We start from the raw sequence: 14918 nt of genomic DNA, 5'->3' as shown, positions 1-14918 counted from the left end.
TTTGGAATGTCTTTGTTATTTTTGGAGAATTACAGTTCATAGGAATTAGAGAGGGCAGAGGATTAGAGAAGAGTAATTTGTGGAGGGGGCTTGGCTTTTTTACGTACTCCTTATTTTTATACGCGCGTGCGCGCGCGCGCGCACACACACACACACACACACACACACACACAGTTAGGATAGAGAAGAGCAGGGAAGCAGTTTTAATCATCTTCCGAATGTCTGGCCACAGAAGACATGAGTATTATTCATATCACATCTGGGATATTAGTGATTTGTATTCACTCAAGGATTATTTAATGGGTTCCTGCCCTGGTGATCAAGTCAGAATTCGGGCCGCACCGAGCCAGCTGGGACAGTGAGAGCCCTTCTCTGGAGCGGAGATTGTCTTACCTCCCACCACCCTTACGTAGTTCTCTCAAGCTTTCCTAATGGCAGCCGCACCACCAGGCCCAGTTCCAAGATGGCCAGCCCTCCTCTCTTGTCTCCTCCTAATCTTCCCACAGCCATCGAAGTACAGATTGCTTCACTGGCCTTTGGGACACATGGCTGATAGCTAGCACCTTGGGAAAATCTAGCCCTTTATAGATAACCGCCTGGGGACACCTGTAGGTGCGATGTAAGCTGCCCCCGCAGCTGGCACCATCCTTTGTTGAGGTGGGTTAGGGGATAATGATGGTAGTAGCTTGCTGGGCTTTCTGGGATCCCTGTGCTATGGCCACGCTCTCGTCCATGCTCTTGCCTTGACTCCGACCGTTCCTTCACCTTCAGGTTCCTGCGTTGTTGCCGCTGAATATCTGGAAGCACCGTTCCACTATGGCCCTGGTGGGGATGTGGGATTTTTTTGCTTTGACATATCCCTGAAAATTAAAAAAAAATATATATTCTATCATTATGCAAACTCTACTGTTTGGTGAGGATATTGCCTTAGGACAGAGAACGTTGAAGACAAAAATGCCCCTGATATCCAAGTTCTTAGATGCTCGAGTGAAACAGTCGAATAAAAAGAGTAACTTGTAGTCGGTATTTCTTTTTTTTTTTTTTTTTTTTTGCGGTACGCGGGCCTCTCACTGTTGTGGACTCTCCCGTTGCGGAGCACAGGCTCCGGACGCGCAGGCTCAGCGGCCATGGCTCACGGGCCCAGCTGCTCCGTGGCATATGGGATCTTCCCAGACCAGGGCACGAACCCGCGTCCCCTGCATCGACAGGCGGACTCCCAACCACTGCACCACCAGGGAAGCCCCTCGGTATTTCTTTTGTATACAGACTCGTAGGAACTTTTGCTCCCCAGTCACCCCTTTGTTTTGAGGAACGATGGCGTTATTAAAGAAGAATACTTAGGAAACATGTGCTGACATTCTCTGAATGACTTATCTTAAACTTAAATCAAGGACTCAATGTCTGCTTGTCGAGAAATTTTTGGATAAGTCAGTGGTAGGGAGAGATTCATGGGATGTAGTTGGGCTGACTCTGGAGTCGGGTGACGGGAGCTGGAGCACAGGTTGGTTGCTGCGCTGGTGGCCTCGGTGTGGCTTGTTCTCATTGGTCAGCAGGTGGCACCAAATAGCCAGGACGAATCTGGAGAGAGGTATGTGGTGTTTCGATTTCACCTTGGGTTGGGTTAAACATTTTGGAGTTAATAGCACTCTCATGTTTTTTTCCCCCTAGAGATGGCATCCTCCAAGGCTGAATTTTGTAGAAGTCTTTGGTTTTAATAGAGTCATAAAACGTAACCATCTCCAAGGTCAAATGGTACATAACAATATTGATTTTCTTTTTTTTGGAGGGGTTATGACTGAATGCTAAAAGCCAACTGTAAGATCCTTCTGTAGAATATATTTACTGGCTTAGGTGTCTGAACTTTTTCGTGTTTTTATGAAATCTTTTCAGTATGTTGCTAATGGAGGTGTTAAAATTGATCTACTGATAAATTTATATATATATATTTTTTGATAAATTTATATTTTTGACCTTGATAATGTCTGCCTGATGGGAATCCAGGATTTTACTCCCATCCGAGATGTTTCTGTTTGAGCAGAGGTGGGTGACTCTGAGTTACAGATGGTGATTCAGTTGTGAGGGGGACACGGAGGATGTGTTGGGGATATTCTTGGATATCTTGTGAGAAAACAGCTAATGACAAAAGAGGGGGCAGGTCTGTGCTTTTGCCCCCAATTACTACACTACTTGAGGCGCAGTTCATTTGTTTCAGCTTAATTTATTGTCCACGGACCCCTGGTTGCGTGTGCCTCGTGTGGTTCTGTGCTAGAACTTGAGAAAAAGCTGCCTTTTGAAGCACAATAAGAGGAATGTTTCTTTTCTGCGTATGTGGCTTTGTTTATTTTCTTTGTTTGGTGCCATGTGTGGGGAAAAATGTGAGCTCGAGTGGTCCATTTGTGGTTGCCGGGTGGTGTCTGGTTTGATTCGTGCATGAGCTCCAGTGATTAGGCTTGCTAACTCTGGTCTGTGCGTGCATTCTTGGGGCACGCTGAATGAGGTTTCCATGAAACGAGCATCCAGGTACAAAATCTTATAATTAATTTTTGAGTCTTAATATGGGGCCTGGGGGAAGGGATGGGAGGGGGAGATGACAAACATCTTTTCCCTTGGGATATCTTCCTAAAACTAAGTGGGGGGGGGATGCATCTTTCTTCCTCCCTCTCTTTTTAATTTACTTAGATAGGCTTGTATATAAAATGTGCAGGAAGTTAACCACACCCGTAGGAATTAAGCACATATCCTTGCCTCCTAGAATCTGTTTTTCACACAGCACCAGGATTGATCTTTTAAAAACATACATCCAGTGATGTCAGTTATTAGGTTAAAATCCTGCCCTGGCTTCCCTCACAAACAGCCCTTTGTGGACTGGCTCCACCTACCTTCCCAACCTCATCTCCTTGTATCTCTCCCTGCCTACCAGACTTGGGCCACACTGAGCTCTTCATTCCTCCAACAAGCCCTGCTGTTCTCACCTTAGGGCCTTTACTCCTTTGCCTGGAATGTCATTCCTCTTGATCTGGGTGTGACAAGACCATTGAGAGCTCAGTTTAAATACCAACTCAGACTTTCCCTGACCACCAGCTCTAAAAGAGCCATTCATTCCTTTTCTCTCTTTTACTTTTAAATTAAGATATAACAGACACATAATACTTTGTAAGTTTTAAGGTGTAAGGTATGTTGATTTGATATGTTTATATATTGCAGTATGATTACCACTGTAGCATTAGCTAACACCTCTATCATTTCACATAATTATCATTTCTTTTTGTGGTGAGGATGATTAAGTCTAGTCTCTTAGCAGCTTTGAAGTTTATAAGACAGTATGACTGATTACTCACTCTGTGTCACATCACTCCAGTTTCATTTTATTTTCTTTTCAACTATCTTGTCTTGTCTTTTGTGCTTTTTTGGTCCAGCTCTTCCTAGTAGGATGTAAGCTTCACTAGAGCCAGGTCCTTATCTTGTTTACCGTTAACCCAGCATCTGGAACAGTGCTGAGCATGTACTAGGTCCCCGGAACATTTTGGTTCCATGAATGAATAATAGCTGTATTGAGGGGAGAAGCTATATATTTAAAGCTAAATGTATCTCTCTTAATTCTCTGAGGGCACTGTGATAAAGATGGCAGTGGGCCAAACGTTGAGGCTGAAGTTCTTGTTTCCCATTTATCCCTGTAAAACATTGTGGCCCTGGTGGGTCCCTGAGACGTGGGTATTGGGGTGGGTAGTAGAATTTGTAATAACACAGTCATATACATAATTTCAGTCATTATTCAGTCATTTTTTGGTATCTGTTAAACACTAGTACTGTCCTTGCTGCTGTATATTTACTATGTCATTTAATCTTAGGCATCAGTTTTCTAATATGTAAATGATATGTTTAGATAAAATGATCTGTTAGTTCTCTTATATCACATTATATGAATTTCTAGGAGAAGCTAAGAGATTATAGTTTATGGTGACACACACAATAGAAACAGATTAGTTCGTTCAGAATACCTACCCAAGGTAGGTATTCATCCAGCTCTAATAAAACTTTAAAATTGCAAAGTCTAAACTTTAGAAAGGAGGAAGAAGCCCACCCTTTGTTGGGTATCCGTCATCTCATTCAGTCTTCTCAACAACCTGTAGAGTATCTTCCCTCCTTCATGTCTGCGGAAACGGAGGCTCAGAGGTGTTACGTGCCTTGGCCAAGGTCACACACATGTTACGAGGCAGTGCTGCAGTTCCCAACCAGCTTCGATTGACTCCAGAGACCTGCTCTCAGCACGTAGGAGTTGTGTTACCTTCTGCTCACCTTTCCCCAGTAGGTTTTGTGGGGATCGACAGCTTAGACTCCTGACTAGGGTTTCCCTTCTGTTTCTCACAGACCTCTGAGAAGGAGCTGATGTGGAGAAGCAGCTGAGGCGGTCCAGGATGACGACCACAGTAGCCACAGACTACGACAACATCGAGATCCAACAGCAGTACAGCGATGTCAACAACCGCTGGGACGTGGACGACTGGGACAACGAGAACAGCTCCGCGCGGCTCTTTGAGCGGTCCCGCATCAAGGCTCTGGCAGGTAGGGTGCCCTTATGTCCCGTCACAGAGGCCTGGGATGCCTTACAGGTCCCTTTGAAATCATCCACCCTGTCCCCCTCTCAAGATCAGCTCAGCTCTACTTGAACACGTCCCACCAGAGCAAGCCGACTGTTTCATAAGGTGGCCAGTTTCCTATCTGGGGGACTGTCAGTCCCACAGCCCAAGTGATTCAGAGCCCAGGGTGGTTTTTATAGCCGTTCAGAAAGAGATGCCCTAGGCTTGTCGGAAATCTTTTATTTTTAACACATCTTACATTTCAGTATATTGAAGTATACTATACCTTAGACACAAAAATACAGTTTGACCCTGGAACAACATGGGGGTTAGGGACACCAACCTGCTGCACGGTCGAAAATCCATGTATTTGACTCCCCCAGAACTTAGCTACTAATAGCCCACTGTTGACCTGAAGCCTTATCCATAACATAAACAGTCGATTAACACATAATTTGTAAGTTATATATATGATATACTGTATTCTTACTGTAAAGTAAGCTGGAGAAAAGAAAACGTTATTAAGAAAATCATAAGGAAGGGAAAATACATTTACTCTACATCTGTATATTTATTGAAAATAAATGTGTCAATGTAAGTGTACCTGCACAGTTCAAACGCTTGTTGTTCAAGGGTCAACTGTATACAAATTAACCTGTTTACTTAGGGCCTGTGATATATAAATTAACTTGACCTGTTACAGTACTTGCTTTGAGTGACCAAGGTTAGTTAGTATCACGTGCAAAGGTTTTGGATCTGAAAAGCAATAGCTTAATCTGGTGAAGGCACATTTAATGCTATAACAGGTAAGTCTGCCATTGATAAAGTTAACAGGCACACATCCCTTACTTCATGATTTCTCACTCCCTTGTTGCTGTTGAATACTTAGGGCACACTTTTACCAGGGCCCTAGATGGGGTGGAATTGCCCTGAAAATCAAGAAGGGGGTTCAGTCACAATGAAAACTCAGCAGTATTGAATATGTGTAAACCAAGGGGCCAATGTGGAGTTTATTCAAAATCTTGCCTCTGTACTTTGAGACCCCAAATAAAATGATTTCCAAATGAGAGAAGTGGGTTTATGTATTTTTTCCTAATATCTTTAATTATGACAAGTAAACAAAAGTCATGACTTAAACAAGTGAGTTTCCTGTTAATTGTGAAGATAGCTGACTTTTTTATTACCTTTACAGTGTAATCTGTTTATGAGGCATGTGTCATTTGGAGTTCTCTTGATTGTAAGCAAAAGGAAACCTAGCCCAAAGTGGTTTAAATGACAAAGAGACATGACAGAGAATAGTAGACAAATTTAGCATTTAAGCCAGATTTGCTCCTGGGCTTAGATGGTATGACCAGGATCCAGTTTCTTTCCACTTTTTGGCTTTCCTTGCTGGTGTGGACTTCATTCTCAGGTAGGCTCTTGGGTCCCTGGAGTCCCAGGATGGCTGCCCTGGGTCCCAGATCTGTTTGTAAGGACATCCAGTAGAAAAGAACACCTCTGCTTGCCCAGTACTGTACTTCCACTATGGCCGTGGAATCAGTCTCACTGGCTTGACTGTGCTTGGGTCACGTGCCTCTCTCAGAACCTCTCTCCACTGGAGTCAGAAGAGGATATGCTGATTGACATCAGCTAATCGGAATGCATCTTGGGGTGCAGGGAATTGCGGGGTTGGGAGTGGCGAGGGGTCAGTCCCACCCAAACAGCTTGGCTAGAAACTTTAGAATACAACAGGAAGGAGGAAGAGGGAAATGGATGTTGAGGGTGCAGGCAACTAAATGCTATGGAAAAATTGTTCAGCTGCCTTAGGATAATTTGTTTGTTGAGTGGTGGTGATTTGTAGGTCTTTCTTGAGCTTGCCTGATTCGAGGGCATAAATGATTAACCAGATAGTCACTCTAGAATTAGAGCTTTAGTTTCTAGCTTATTCATTAACATGGAACCTTATGGAAACCATGATCTTGTCTCGTGCTAGTGGATCGATTTGTACTTTAATGCCTTACCTCATTTTCTTGAGGTTTCATTGGAGCTGTTAGACCAGTATGATATTAGTGGCCAGTTATCTTTGATCATGAGTCATTTACTTTCTGGTTCCAGACTACCAGGTACAGTTGACCCTTAAACAACGGGGGTTTGAACTGTGTGGAGGATTGGTGTCCCTCACCCCTGTGTTGTTCAAGGGTCAGCTGTAGTATCGCCCTTTTAAGAATTTTACTCGCAAACTGCAGAGCAGTTCCTTGCTTTGTTCTTTTCTCTAGTTCCAGAGGAGATCCCCAGCTGTCCTTAGGGTTAATCAGTTGTCCCTACACTTCCTAAGATGTCTTTCCCTCTCTGTTATCCAGGTCCTTGAACAAATGCTAATAATAGTAAGCATACTTACAGTGTGTCAGGCACTGTTTTAAATGCATTGCATATATTAACAGTTAATCCCATAACAACTATGAGAGAGATTGTTATCTACAATGTATAGATGAGGCAGCTGAGGCACAAAGAGATTAAGTAGCTTGCCCAAGGTCACACCACTGATAAGTGACTGAAGGCAGACTGACTCCAAAGTGTATATGCTACTATTTTTTTGCTATTCAGTAAAAGGCAAAATGGTTCAAAGCTCACTGGTGTAGAGAATTGATGATGGGTAATGCAGACATGTTAAAAAGATCTTCAGAAGGCTCAGAAATGCATCCTGTGGCTTGAGGAAGCCGTGAGTAACCACGAGAAGTTACTGAAAAGAAAACATGCTGCCTCCAGGATAAATAATGTGGGGTGGGGGGAAGAAAAGAAAAACAAAAAAAGAATTGCTTTTAGTGAATCCAGAAGATACCAGGAAAACCACCTGTTCATGGAAGAAATTATCTTGCTTTATTATCTGACTTCCCAGCTCTGTGGGACAGAAAAGTCTCTGAGCTCTCTAAGAAGCCTTATAAGCTGATAGCGGGAGTAACAGATCAGACCAGCACCATCTAGAACTGTGGTTTTAGAATTTGAGTGGTCTTCAGAATCACAGCACAGATTGTGGGCCCACCACCAGAGTTTCTGATTCAGTTAAGTCCGAGATGGTACTTCATAATTTACGTTTCTGACAGGTTCCCAGGTGATGCTGATGTGGCTGGTCTGGGGAATCCCATTTTGAGACTGGTGTAGAGTATCGATGGTCATCTGGTCTACTTCCTTGGGTGTCTGAGGCCATTTCATCTAGAAACAAAACAAATGAACAAACAAACCGAAACCAAACTCACAGATACAGAGATCTTATTAGTGGTTACCACAGGGAAAGTGGGGTGGGTATGGGTGAAAGAGGTGAAGGGGGGTCGACTGCATGGTGAATGGATGGTAAGTAGAATTGTGCTGGTGATCACTTCATAGTGTATACAGATGAGGAATTCTATTGCTGTAAACCTGAAACTTACATATTAAAGAAACCCTTTAATCTTTTAAAGAAAGGTAAAAGCTAAACATTTTCTTTTTACAAGTGATGGGTGTTTATGGTTTAGGGTTATATTTTGTGGAATCAACACAAATTAGGGGAAGTAGGAAAAGTAGTCTTTTTAAAAGTGCAACATTTAGCTTGAAAATATTGATAAAGTAATTAAAATTAATATCTTTATATCAACACTCATAAATAGTGAATTTAAAAAATTAGGAGGCTATGTACCAAAATATTCCATGTTTCTTTCTGAGTAACTTATTTCTTATTTGTATTTGAACTTTTTCCTGAAATAAATATGAACAGTTTTGTAATTAAGGAAAAAAACAACATAAAAACATCTTAACATCTAATATCACATTCAAAAGTTTTGATTAATTTTTCTCCCAAAATAATGGCATAGAGAAGTAGTAGGAGAAAGCCTGTGTATGAATGAACATTTAAAAAAATGACAGAAATTAAAAACAAGATTACTTTGGGAGTTGTCACTTACCAGCATTTATGAGATAAAATTTTGCAGGAGAGCCTTTCTGCTAAGGTACTGACATGGGAAAAGAAATTGACCTAGAGATTATGTGGTTATGGGGAATTAAGAACAGCTGAGAAACATAGGAAAATGAGGTGAAAGCACCTAATTGTTTCTTTTACATTACATGGATAGAGTAAATAACACATATTAGTGGCTGTATGTGTAAGCCAGATTCCTTTTAAACGTAAGTATTTATTTGAGTGACCAAGAATTTTGGTGGAGCATTTAATCAGCTAAAGCAGTGATGTACTTTAAATGTCCAGATCAGTGCTGTCTGAAAGAAATATAATACTACACATGTGATTTTAAATGTTCTAAGTAAGATATTTCACTTAATCAGACAATCCAAAATATTGTATCAACATGTAATCAGTGTAAAAAACTTATTATAAATGAGATACTGTACATTTTTTATACTAAGTCTTTGAAATCCAGTATATATTTTATTTCCCATGTTTCACATGGTCACTTGGCCAGTGGCTGCGGGTTTGGACAGTGCATCTCTAGTGCCTTCACGTAGATGCTTTTATTGGTGAAAACTTTATAGATCCTGCCGAACAAATGTGGGCTTTAAAATCCCTACCACGAATTTGGTCTCGAGTATAGTTGTGAAGCCATGAGTAGTTGGCCACTTGGCTAAATGTGAATTTAAATTCTGATGAGGAATAACCCATCAATTGAATCATTATTATTATTATTATTATTATTATTTTGCGGTACGCGGGCCTCTCACTGTTGTGGCCTCTCCCGTTGCGGAGCGCAGGCTCCGGACGCGCAGGCTCAGTGGCCATGGCTCACGGGCCTAGCCGCTCTGCGGCATGTGGGATCCTCCCAGACCGGGGCACGAACCTGCGCTCCCTTCATTGGCAGGCGGACTCTCAACCACTGCGCCACCAGGGAAGCCTGAATCATTATTTTTAAAATAATCACTCTTTATATATGTGTGTGTGCCTTCCACTTCTAAACTTTTATTAAATGGATGCAAAGTAGCAACAAAGGTCCTCCACACTGCCGTTTCCGCTGAAAACTTTGGCGTTGTTCTTGAGCTCGAACACTATTTTTGGATGCAGAAGACTCAATAGCAGACTTGTGTAAACATGCATATTCCAGGTGTCCACGCTCCCTCCAAAAAATTGAGATTCACTTCAGTGGGAGGGAGCACAGTAATCTGCATTTTTAATGCATACAGTACTCTTTGAGAAACACTTTCCTGTGACATGGTCTAAAGTGTTCTCACTTAATATTCAAATCTTATTATCCTTGAGTATTCTCACCAAAGTGAAAATCAACTTTTCATCTCTCCTTTAAAATATTAGTCTGCCCTTTCCCTCCAGTAAGTAGGTCACAGTTATGTTTTGATATCTCAGCACCTAAGAAGGCTTAATGTTCTGCCTGAACTGAGTAGAGAGCTGTCTCGTGGCAGGAGGAACACATTCTTGCTGTAATCCCTGCCCTCATTATAGCCCCTGTCTGGGTGCGTCTTCCTGCAGGAGGTGATGGAGGTTCCCCCATCTAACCCCAGCCCCTAGAGTTGTTTGGGCCTTTTAATTTGTAGTCTCCAGGAGGGCAGAACATTTCTTGGGGGCCTAAATTAGCTCTCTAGTGCTAATTAAAATTAGTGGGGACTCTTCAAAAGTTATAGATAAAAAAATTCAGGCACAGGGTTTTCTCAGGAGGAAAAGACTTGGATTCCATACACTGAGAATTAAAGCAGAACTTGCCATCTACTTTCTGCCAGTTGACTGCAAATTTCAAGCTGTCATTAAGGTTATATACTTAAATTATTGACTTAATCCCCAAATAGACCTGTGCATATATGGTGGAAACTTATTTTAAAACTGTAAAAGCTGTTTTAGTTTACCTTTTTTGAGAGATGTCTTATTGTCTTTTCTACCTAAAATCATGAATTTTTAATTAGGTGGTTTAGATATTGGCTTCATATTTTTTAAGATCCCCTGTGCTACGGTGGTTTTACTTAGAAACTTCCCAGAATACGACTGTTAATTCACAATCAACCCCCCCCTGCCAAGACTGAATACACAAATAGATGTAAAATATTTTACTTCCTTCTAGTGGAAGTAGGGTGCCACCTTGCTATTGAACATGCAAAGAGATCTATAAAACATGGTCTGGAATGATCTAATTAGGAAGATAAAACCTATTTACATGAAACACGAACTAAACTTGTATGCAAGTGCCAAGAAAGTAGTGCTGTAGTAATTTAGAGAAGGATTGATCGCAAGAGGGAAAAAACAAAGTCATTTTAAGAGGACGAGTCAAGTAATGTAAAGAACATTGGAACTTGGAGAGAGAGCGTGGAGCCTGAACCTTGGCGTGGCTGCTTCCGTTTCCACTGCAGCAAAACAGAGGAGGCCTTTCACTAAAACAGAAAGTGCTTTTGGCTTCTCAAGATGATACACCACCTTGAGCTTGGATTCGTTCCTTGAAAATTTTAAGCTAGAGCTTTTCTTATGTGCATACTCATCACCCTGTTCAGATGGAACACTTTTATGCCCCAAGGGAAAGGCTTCTTGCATGATGGAGTGGATTTTTATAGTTAGGATTAACAGATTCAATAGCTACCCCATCTTTTTCCCCATCTACTCTTGAGGCTGTTTGCCTAAATTATGCATTATTTGGGATTATTTGTGAGAACAGGCATGGTTCCTAGTGCCACTAAATACACCACCCATTAGTTGTGAAATCTGAATCTGAAGGAGCATTTCATATCAAAGAGGTTCATGCAGGCTAGTGAAGAGAAGGTCTGTTTAGGTCATTACAAGTAGTCCTGGATTATACCCTCAATTTATTTTCTATATACATAAGTCTTCAGTAGTTTCCTGACTGTAGGACTGCAGGAATCTTTTCTTTCTTTTTTGGGTAGAGCTTCCTCAGAGTTCCCTCCCCTCTCTTTCTTCTTACTGCTGTAGATGACGCCCTCCTGACTTTTGAAATCAGCTTGGATTTCCGCTCCTGTGCCTTATATTCTTCAGATTTTCTTCTCATCTCAGCAATGGCTGAAACTCCATAGCAGCTGAGATGAATGATCCTGGCTGGGAGAAACAGCCTACTATTCCTTGCCTTCATCAAACCTCTTAACCACACACCATTCCTCTTCCTAGCCCAGCCCCCATTCCTGCCCTTCAGTCTCTTTCAAGTTTCATTCCTTAGGTCAGAGAACTTCTCAATCCTCATCCCTTTACTCATCTCTTACTGCACCTTAGCCTTTGTCTTAACTTCTCACCCCACCAGAATATTTTCCTTAAGTCAGTCCCTGACTTTTGAGGAGCTCCAGTCACCATTTCTAGGGGAAAATCCCATATACTTTATGCTTGATTTGTGATTGAACTTAGGGAATGTGACCTGTCTTTTGTTGGAGACTGCCTAGGTAAGCAAAAGAGGAAAAATTCATGATTTTTCTCCTCTCTTCTACTTTTCCTGGCCCTCTCTGCATATGTGTACCCTCCACCCGCCGCCATCTGTCTGTCTTTTAAATATCAGCTTTCTTGAGATATTATTTACATACCATAAAATTCACCCCTGAGAAGTGTACAATTCAGTGATTTTTAAGGTACTCACAGAGTTGTGCAACTATCACCACTAATCCCAGAACATTTTTATCACCCCCCAGAGAAGTCGTATACATATTAGCAGTCGCTTCCCGTTTTCACTCCTCCCCAGCTCCAGGCCGCCACTGATCTAGTTTCTGACTGTGGAGTTGTCTATTCTGGACATTTTATCTAAATGGAATCATACAACATGTGGCCGTTTGTGACTGGTTTCTTTTACTTAGCAAAACATTTTCAAGGTTCATCCGTGTTGTATAGCATGTTATCAGTACCTCTCTGATTTTTTTCCCTCTGTTCTCTTATGTGAGTAATAGTGGTAGATTAGTGAGGAAGAACAGAAAAAATTCTATGAAAGTTACTGACAGGATAATACTATGATTTTAGCCGGCAGTTGCCTGGGAATAGATGGCAAATACCTCGTAGGCATCTGAAAGTACTGTAGAGTTAAGTACTTCTTCATTTACCTGGATGTGGTCATCAGATAAGCCTCCTGGCGGGTGTTCGGTCATCTCATATGGTCGTCTTTGTTCCATCTGTTAAATTCACTTCTACCGTTTAACTCTTTTGCCAGTTTTCTATCAAAGTGGACCTGTGAGCAGGTAAAGAAGAAAATATAAGAAGGTAAAAAGAAAATACATCATTTACATACAGGGCATTTATAAAGTCCTGTCCCCTTTAAAAACAATGTTCCACAATGAGAACAAGCTAAAAGTGTCATGAAGTAGGTTTTATATTAACAATGGCAATTCATAAGCTAAGGTTTTTATTTAACCACCATCTGCGGCAGTAACATTCAATTTAATTTTCTAATTTGTAGAGAAAATTGATGCTGGGTAGATGTTAAATAGTTTCTTAAATTATGTTTTGATGTTTGACACCAAGTTGATTAAAGAAGGTGACTTTGATTATTAAACTGCGTATTTGTCGGTAGTTTTGACACGATCACATAAATAGTAACCCAGTGGGAGGGTTCTGGGTAAGAAGGTAACAAGGTGGTTTGTGTCTGCTGATTGGCTTCTCTGGAAAGAATTCTGCATTCACAGTTATCTGGGGTTAGTCCTTTCTGGTTTTCAGGAACAGGGATTCACTTGAGTGTCTGAATAAAGATAGTGTGTGGTGGAGTGGGGGTGGGGAGGTTACTGCAAAGTTTCAGGTGCATGAACCCCAGGAATCCATTAGTGACGGAGGCTGCTGTAGGGCTGGAGGTGATCTTCATCTTTCAGGTAGGGCAGGTACCTCGTGGATGGGAGCCCCCTGCATAGTGCTGGTATCTGCTCATCATAACTCAGCTCACTGACGGCTTTGGTATGTTATGGTTCCAACTCTACCTCCTGCCCATCTTTCTTTTCTGACGTCACTGCTAAACGACTCAAAATCCTGGCCTTCTCTGGTTCAGATCTCTATGAGCTTGAGTATAGAGTTGGGGCTCTGATTGGCCCGGATAATTTTTTTTTTTTTTTTTTTTTTGTGGTACGCGGGCCTCTCACTGCTGTGGCCTCTCCCGTTGCAGAGCACAGGCTCCGGACGTGCAGGCTCAGCGGCCATGGCTCACGGGCCCAGCCGCTCCGTGGCATGTGGGATCTTCCCGGACCGGGGCACGAACCCGCGTTCCCTGCATCGGCTGGCGGACTCTCAACCACTGTGCCACCAGGGAAGACCCCGGATAATATTTTTATACCAGGTCATGACCCACTGGTTACTTACGAATGATTACCTTTAAAAGAGAACATTGGTGAAGAGCAGGAAGTCATATGTCTAAAACATACTGGCTGCATTCATCCACGGATTAGAGGGGATTTGGCTGGCAGTCGGAGGCTGTGGTTGGCATTTCTAATGCAGAATTGTGGTGTGGTGGGGGAAGGTATTTTATATTAGGACTTTTGGGGAAAGATATTGGTATATCTTGTGTGATCAAGGGAAGAGCTAAGCAGCCAGTCTGAAGGAAAGGCAAAGTGCAGACAGGCCCTGGAACAACAGAAATTAAGGCTTTCCGTCTCTCAATCTCTTGATTTTAGCTTCTGTCTCTGCCCCTGCAGGTGGTCTTCCAGGTAGCAGGAGGTGTGGTTGCCATGTGCCCCTGGACTTTGCTATCCACCACTTGTCCCATTTTTCTAGTTCCAGTTGGAAACGTTGGGGCTGTTTGCTAAGGAGGATGTAATTTATGAGGCTTTGGTCACGGGGTGACTCCTGAACTGGTGCACTGTGGTGTAGGGTGTAGAGGCACGTAAGAACACAGTAGCTCTCCCTGGAACCGCATGGAGGTCCTCCTGGAAAAGGGAGTGGGTGTTGGGCAGATGGCAGTACATAACAGTAAATGTTCATGGCATGTTTTCAGATAGATAGATGTCCTTGATTCAGAGGGAACACTGTTTTATAAAAATGGCAAGATGACCATCACCACTGACTAATAGCTTCCTTAAAACAAAGCAACCAATAACCTTACAGCTTCCTTTAAGATCTTGGAAGAAGTAAACAAAGAGAAATGAACATTAGCGTGTCAGTCTTTAGAAAATGTCTTATTAGAATAAGCTGTTCAGTCTGTACCTAAGTTAATTTGTGAATTTGCTTGGTGATTTAGTGACTTGGAAACAGCCTATCCCATTCTTTCTTCTGGGGCCTCAAGGACCAGCACATTCTTAGAGTATGACAGGTGCCCAGTAATAGAATGTCATTCCAGATATTTTAGCAGTAGAGTGACGTAAGTACAGTATTAGCATGTTCCTCACCGACATGTAATCTATTTCGGGAAAATAGACTGTATGTATAAAACAGTCAGTGCATGCGACAGTATTACACAAAAGTGTTGTGACACTTCCCCCAAA

General features: G+C 42.1%; 1 protein-coding gene across 4 annotated transcripts in view; it reads left to right on the top strand.

Moving 5' to 3' along the window:
* Positions 1-14918, top strand: part of SPTBN1 (spectrin beta, non-erythrocytic 1) — a 197269-nt gene that overhangs the window by 49807 nt on the left and 132544 nt on the right. For all 4 annotated transcript variants that reach the window (XM_067705053.1, XM_067705052.1, XM_067705054.1 and 1 more), the window contains one exon: positions 4369-4563. In XM_067705053.1, coding sequence (XP_067561154.1) covers positions 4416-4563 — 148 coding nt within the window. In that variant the 5' untranslated portion in view covers positions 4369-4415. The remainder of the gene's footprint in view (positions 1-4368; positions 4564-14918) is intronic.

The sequence above is a fragment of the Pseudorca crassidens genome, chromosome 14 (assembly GCF_039906515.1).
Source record: "Pseudorca crassidens isolate mPseCra1 chromosome 14, mPseCra1.hap1, whole genome shotgun sequence".
Classification (NCBI taxonomy): Eukaryota; Metazoa; Chordata; class Mammalia; order Artiodactyla; family Delphinidae; genus Pseudorca; species Pseudorca crassidens.
This window is presented reverse-complemented; position numbering and strand designations above follow the sequence as displayed.